The following is a 6,993-nucleotide window of genomic DNA, read 5'->3' as shown; positions in this document are numbered from 1 at the left end:
TGCTCAGCGGGGAGCCTGCTTCCCCCTCTCTCTCTGCCTGCCTCTCTGCCTACTTGTGATCTCTCTCTCTGTCAAATAAATAAATAAATAAAATACTTAAAAAAAAATAAAAGCTCAAAAATAGGCAAAGAGGGGCGCTTGGGTGGCTCAGTGGGTTAAAGCCTCTGCCTTCAGCTCAGGTCATGATCCCAGGGTCCTGGGATCGAGCCCCAAATCGGGCTCTCTGCTCAGTAGGGAGCCTGCTTCCTTTCCTGTCTCTCTGCCTGCCTCTCTGCCTACTTGTGATCTCTGTCTGTCAAATAAGTAAATAAAATCTTTTTTTAAAAAGGGCAAAGAATAGATATAGCTGGAAAAAAATATACAGATGGAGAGTACACACATGAAAAGATAGACGTTCAAGGTCACCACTCATTAGGGAAAGGTGAATCGAAGCTACAGGATACCTGTTACCTCATACCTGATACCTCATACCTCACCTCATACCTGTTAGGATGGCCACTATCCAAAAGCCAGAGAATAACAAGTTTGGTGAGGATGTGGTGACATTGGAGCCCTGGTGAGCAGGCTGTGGGTGAGAATGTAGAGTGGTACAGCCAGTAAGTGAAACACGCCACTCACCAAAAGGCAAACGCTATAGGATTCCACTCACAGGAGGTACTTCGAGTGGCCAAAACCAGAGACAGGAAAAAGAAAGTGATTGCCAAGGGCTGGGGGAGGTAGGGAATGGGGGAGTTCGTGCTTAATGGGCACAAGGTTTCAGTGTTGCAAGAGGAAAAGAGTCAGGGGGATGGATGGTGGGGACGGTTGCATATTAGGAATGTATTTAACACTCCTGAGCTGTACACTTTAAAGGTTAAGATGGTATGTTTTATGTAATGTGTCTTTTGCCACAATAAAAACACCTGGGCAAACAAGAGGATTTCAGTTTAACATAGGAGCTGTGGGGGGTCTGGACTCATACCCACATTTCCGGTTGGGTTTTGCGTTCGCTTGTTTACTGCCCAGTGTTTCTGTATCCGCACACTTCCCGCCCGCTTTCTGAGAGCCCAGCAGTGAATTTCTGAACATTTAGTTGCTTTGTGGATGCATGTGTGTCCATGCCTCTGGAGATAGAAAACTCTTGCTTTCTTTTTGAACCTAATTCTTGCCAGAAACTTTTAAGTGGGCCCTTGGAACATGTTTGTTTCTTTTTAAACCTGAGTGCCTCATGATTTTGGGGGGTATCTGGGTGGCTCAGTCAGTTAAGCATCTGCCTTTGGCTCAGGTCATGATCCCGGGGTCCTAGGTTGGAGCCCTGAGTGGGCCTCCCTGCTCAGTGGAGTCTGCTTCTCCCTCTCCTCCTGCCCATCTCCCCATACTTCTTGTTCTCTCTCTCCTCTCTCAAATAATATATTTTTTAAAGATTTTATTTATTTATTTGACAGACAGAGATCACAAGTAGGCAGAGAGGCAGGCGAGGTGGGGGAAGCAGGCTCCCCACTGAGCAGGGGGCCCAATGTGGGGCTTGATCCCAGGACCCTGAGACCATGACCTGAGCCAAAGGCAGAGGTTTTAGCCCACGATTAAGCCATGATTAAGCCATGACTGAGCCACCCAGGCGCCCCTCAAGTAATATTTAAAAATAAAAAATTAAAAACGTGCCTGCCACACCATATTTTTAAAAAGATTTTATTTCTTTGACAGAGAGAGAAAGAAAGAGGGAGAGAGAGCACAAGCAGGGGGAGTGGCAGGCACAGGGAGAGGGAGAAACAGACTTCCTATTGAGCAGAGACCCCTACATGGGACTCGATCCCACGACCCTGGGATTATGACCTGAGCCAAAGGCAGAGGCCTAACCAACTGAGCCACCCAGGTGCCCCCTGCCACACCATTTTAAAACAGTTTTACACACTTTCTTTAGGACAAAAGAACGAAAGGGGATGGATGGAACATATTTCTCACAGAATTGGGGCTGGTCAGAGGGCATCCTTGTCCCCAGAGTATGATGCTTGCAGAAAGAATGAGGGCGTGGGTGTAAGTGGCATGGCTTCGGGGTCTTAAGTCCATGCCTCCTAATCAATTCCCATTTTCTCCTCTTCTCTGTGTCCAGCGCAATTACTTGAAAACCATGATGGGCCTCCAGCAGGCACACAGGAAATAGGGACTCGTCGCCAGTGCCTTGAAGGATGAGACTCCTGGAAACTCCCACCTGCTCTCGTGGCGCTGCTGACCCACCTGCCCGGAGCTCCAAACGCCCTGCTCCGAGGCTGGGGCCCCGCGCAGAGAACTCACGATAGCCTGCCTTCCGACGGCAACATCCTTCACCCGACACCCTTGCTCATCCTCACAGAATGCTTGGGGTTTCAGTTCACTGTCGTATGCAGGGACAGGATAAAATCACTCTCTAGTCTGTACTTTTGATGTTCACTCAAAAACTTGCTTTTATTTCCTGTCCAGGAGGATGTCTTCCCTGTGTACAGGTGGGGTCAGAACTGAGTCTCCAGGAAGAAGGTGAAAAAGTAGTTCAGCCGCCCTCCTGCTGGCACGGCTTTCTCCCACCGGCCAGCGCCTTTCCTTCCCTGGATGGACATCCTGGGGGTGAGCTGGCTGTAAGGAGCCCCGGTTCTCACAGGTCCTTCAGGCTGTAGGTTCCCTGAGCCAGTGAAGGCAGGAGGCCCTTCTTCCTCAGCTACCAGAAGAGGAATGGGTCTTGGTGAAAATGGCTGAAGGGCAGATTTTCATTTCACATAAGAAGAGGCTTAAAATGAGAGCCATCTTACCATGATGTTAGCAGCAAGAGCCCCACAGTAGGAGGCTCTCTGGCAAGGAGGTTACAGACCATGCACTGCATAGAAGGTTGAACTGGATGGCGCTGGTCCAAAGACCCTGTGACTCTGACTTCAGCCTGTCAGTGAGCAGATGGATGGGGGTTTGTAGAAGAAAGTAGAAAGGTATCCTTGAGGTCAGCCCCTTTCTCTTTCACTGACTGATACACAATGATCCTAAAAGAGCTTTCAGAGACCTCTACTATGCCAAGGCTTCGCAGAGCAGTGCCCCAACTTCATCCTCCTGGATGACACTCATGGGAACTGTCACAGCCCAGAACTAATGGTGTGCACTCAGCCCTGTTGGTCTGTCCTCATGTTTCCTTCAATTGCGGCCAAATGGACAAATTGGCCCAGGCTCTGCCTACCCTCCCAGCTAGTGGAGGCCTTAGGCAGAGAGTTCTGGTTCTTTCCTTCCTTGGCTGTCCCTGTCCAACCAGGACTTGTTGGGGGGTTCCCAGGTCTCTGGAACATCTTGGGAAATAGGACACGACAAAGAGGTTACATCATCTTGTTGGGGCCACCGGAAGCAACTGTTTTTGGCATAACGAGTCCCCCTTCCCCTCATTCCCTGATGGCACCGCTGTGCTGGACATCACTCCATAGGATTCCTAGACGGCCAGTCTCAGGGCTTTGTCATGGCAGTTGGGCACATTCGTCTTTAGCTCATTCATTACCTTGTAGGCCTCTTTGGCACAACGTGAAACAGGTCGTCATGAGCATGGGCCCAGCCACAGGAATAAGCCAGGATGGCGCTTGGTAGATCACCCTTCACTCGAACTCCTCACAGGAGCAGATGCTTCCAACATGAGTGGGAGCTAGGGGGCATCATGTCCACTCAAATGGGCTTGTTGTTCTAGAAAATAGTTCCTGAGGAGCTAATCTGACCCCTAAAATCACCCCTGAGGGGCCTTCCAATTTCATCATGTGACAGATAAGATAACCTGACAATACTCTTGCTACAAACAGAAATGCTGGCTCAAGTAGAAGTTTTTATTTTTTATTATTTGTTAAAGGTTTTATTTGACAGAGAGAGAGCACAAGCACGGGGGGTGGCAGAGGGAGAGGGAGAAGCAGGCTTAGAGAGTCTGATCTGGGCTTGATCCCAGGACCCTGGTCTCATGACCTGAGCCGAAGGCAGCCGCTTAATGACTGAGCCACCCAGGCGCCCTGATCACAGATTTTTAAAAAAGCAGAACGTCTAAGGGTGAAAAAATGTTCTAAAAGTTAAAATGGCAGACTAGAAACAGCAAAAGAGAGAATTAATGACCTGGATGTTGGATCTGAAGAAGATACTTGGAATAGAGCATAGAGGGATAGCAAGACAGAAAACAAAGTGTGGCTGAGAGACATGGTGGACAGAATGAGAAGCGCCAGGATACATGTAATCACAGATCCAGAGGTGATCCCAGGGACATCTGTCATGTGTGCTTATCCAGTGTCCTGGCTTTAAGTGTCTGTTCATATGCCAATTGTCAATTACTTACAGCTAGCCTAGGCTGCTCTCCTGTACCCAAACCTGTATGTAACAGTCACAGCTCACCTGGCATCTCTGATTGAATGTCTATAAAGACATCTACAAATCAGGGGTGCCTGGGTGGCTCAGTCAGTTAAGTGTTTGCCTTTGGCTCTGGTCATGTTCTCAGGGTCTTGGGATCGAGCCCCATGGCTCCCTGCACAGCAGGGAGTCTGCTTCTCCCTCTCCCTCTGACCCTCCTCCTTGCTTGTGTTCTCTCTCATTTTCTCGGTCTCAAATAAAAAAGAAGAAGAAGGCATCTACAAATCAGCGTGTTTAAAACTAAAAGCCTAATTGTCGTCCAAATATGCCCCACCACAATCTCCCTTATCTCAGTCCAATTGCTCAGGCTAAATCCTTAGTTTTATACTAAACTCCTCTTTTCCTCTCACACCCCATGTCAAATCTGTCAAGAAATTCAGTGGACTTTACCTTTCTACTGCATTAAAAATCTGACCTCCTCCCCGCTTCTATTGCCCCAACTCTGATCTAAGCCACTGTTCTGTCTTGCCTGGGTATCTCAGCAACTTCCCGTGTTCTCTTTTCTTCCCCTCATTTTCTGTAGTCCATTTCCAGAACAGCTGCCTGGTTGATCCTTTTGAAATCTAAGTTAGACCACATCATACGTCTTTGCAGACTTCAGATGGTTCCTGTTTCTCTCAGAGTGAAACCCAGTTCCTTAAAACAGCTCGAAGGCCCTACGTGATCTTGCCTCCTGTGACTTTACTCTGTTCTCTCTTCTGCCCCCTTGCTCACTCTGCTCCAGCCATGTGGTCCTCCTCCCTGTTCCTCAGACATGCCAGGCAGCTCCTTCCTCAGGACCTTTGTACCTGCTGTTTCTTCTGCTTGGAATCTTCTCCCAGATGTCCACATGGCTCACTCTGACTTCCTCCAAGTATGCTTAAATGTCAACCTCTGTAGCAGATACTGTCATCCCTTGATCATAGACCCTTGCACTTGTCATTCCTGCAAGTGGATTCCTACTGAAAGCATCTGCAACTTTCTACATAAAGGCTTTCTCAACCGTAGGGATGTATTTGCTGCAAAGGGGGCCCAAATGCCAGGGAGTTAACATTGAGGAGCAACTCTCAGCCATTGAGTTGGCGGATGAGTATCCTAACCTCTCACCTGGATGCGACATTTCTCAGGCATGTTTGCTATTTCCTGGGACTTCGCAATAAAAGTACAAATGCACACACAGATGAATGGAACCAAAGGAAAAAAAGATGGTTGCTATATTTAGTGGAATTATCAGTGAAATAATATCACAAAATATTTAAAGTAGCTAATGATACAATTTTAAATCATATATAACAGTATAATGAAAAGGTTAAGATTGGACCAATGTAGCACCCAAGGTTTCTTTGGAGATTCAAGAGGACAAAGAACTCAGGGTAGTCCTCCCTGTCCTTCATGATCTTGAATCTGGAGGGTTCAGACACCTCTGTTACTGTTTCCTCTGGCATTGTAATGGAGGTTCCAATTGCCCCCCCGCCCCAACCCCCATCAGCTGGCCCCAGGGAGTCTCACTTTGCACTTGACTTGAGAGGGCTGCATTTTCCTGAGCCAGTACAACAGAGTGGTAAGCACAGGCTTCGGGCCAAGACATACGAATTTAAACTGGGACTCCATATCTTAATGGCGTGGGACCTTGGGCAAGTTGTCCAATTTCTCAGCCTTTTTTCATGTTTAAAATAATGATTAATAACCCTGGGGCCGTGTATGTCTAGTGCACAGCAGGGCTTCAACCAACTGAAACTGCCATGACATTAACAATAACAGTAATAAAGTACCCAGCATTATGTCTGATAGACAGTAAACATACATACACCCCCGCCCCCAATGTTAGGCTCCCTTTCCACTCCCCAAAATGGATTCTGAATTTGAAAAGGCAGCATTCAGACAGGCATTATTGTTCCCTAATTAAGCCTGACTGTGATTTTTAAAGACCAAAAGCTTTAGTACAGAGAAGTAGCTGCTAAAAATATACCCAGTGTCATCCTGGGCAGTGTTACTGGAGGTCAAGTGTCTTGGGTCAGCGAAGTAGTAGTCCCACGATATACCACATCCGCCAGGCTGCCTTGGAACTTCATGTTGGTGGCTGGAGGCAGAGTTTTCGAAGGACAGACTCCCCAGGGGAGGGTGACAAGCATCACGAGAGGCTCTGAAAAAACTCAAGCTGGGGCGCCTGGGTGGCTCAGCTAAGCGGCTGCCTTCAGCTCCGGTCATGATCCCAGAGTCCTGGGATCAAGTCCCGCATCAGGCTCCCTGCTCAGCAGGGGGGTCTGCTTTTCCTCTGACCCTCCTCCCTCTTGTGCTGTCTCTCAAATAAATAAATATTAAAAACAAGAAAACAAAACCCCAAAACTGTCAAGCAAGGAATAGTCACAGAAATTAGAGACATTTAATCTGAGAAGTGAAGGGGTGTGTGTGCAGATTTTCTGTCATTTCAGGAGGGAAAAACAGGATGAGTTTTCCAAACCTGGAATGGATGGTCTTGGTGCAAACTGGGCCCCTGGTCCCTGGAGGATGCAAGCAGCGTCTGGGCAGCCCCAGTCAAGGTCCACGTGAAAGAAATCCTCAAACCAGGAAGTGAGGACTTGGGAGGCGTTAAATCTAAATTCTGTGATTCTATAAAAGCAGCTGTAAAGTTATTTAATGTATCAATCAAAA

At 47.8% G+C, this 6,993-nt stretch overlaps 2 protein-coding genes across 4 annotated transcripts in view; one reads left to right on the top strand and one right to left on the bottom strand.

The window, feature by feature from the left end:
• Positions 1 to 6,789, top strand: part of KIF9 (kinesin family member 9) — a 51,599-nt gene extending 44,810 nt beyond the window's left edge. For all 3 annotated transcript variants that reach the window (XM_059389594.1, XM_059389592.1, XM_059389593.1), the window contains one exon: positions 2,090 to 6,789. In XM_059389594.1, the coding sequence (XP_059245577.1) occupies positions 2,090 to 2,140 (51 nt within the window). In that variant the 3' untranslated portion in view covers positions 2,141 to 6,789. The remainder of the gene's footprint in view (positions 1 to 2,089) is intronic.
• Positions 1 to 6,993, bottom strand: part of LOC132010409 (potassium/sodium hyperpolarization-activated cyclic nucleotide-gated channel 4-like) — a 59,006-nt gene that overhangs the window by 12,009 nt on the left and 40,004 nt on the right. The gene's annotated exons all lie outside the window — the stretch shown is intronic.

The sequence above is a fragment of the Mustela nigripes genome, chromosome 2 (genome assembly GCF_022355385.1).
Source record: "Mustela nigripes isolate SB6536 chromosome 2, MUSNIG.SB6536, whole genome shotgun sequence".
In the NCBI taxonomy this organism is placed as follows: Eukaryota; Metazoa; Chordata; class Mammalia; order Carnivora; family Mustelidae; genus Mustela; species Mustela nigripes.
This window is presented reverse-complemented; position numbering and strand designations above follow the sequence as displayed.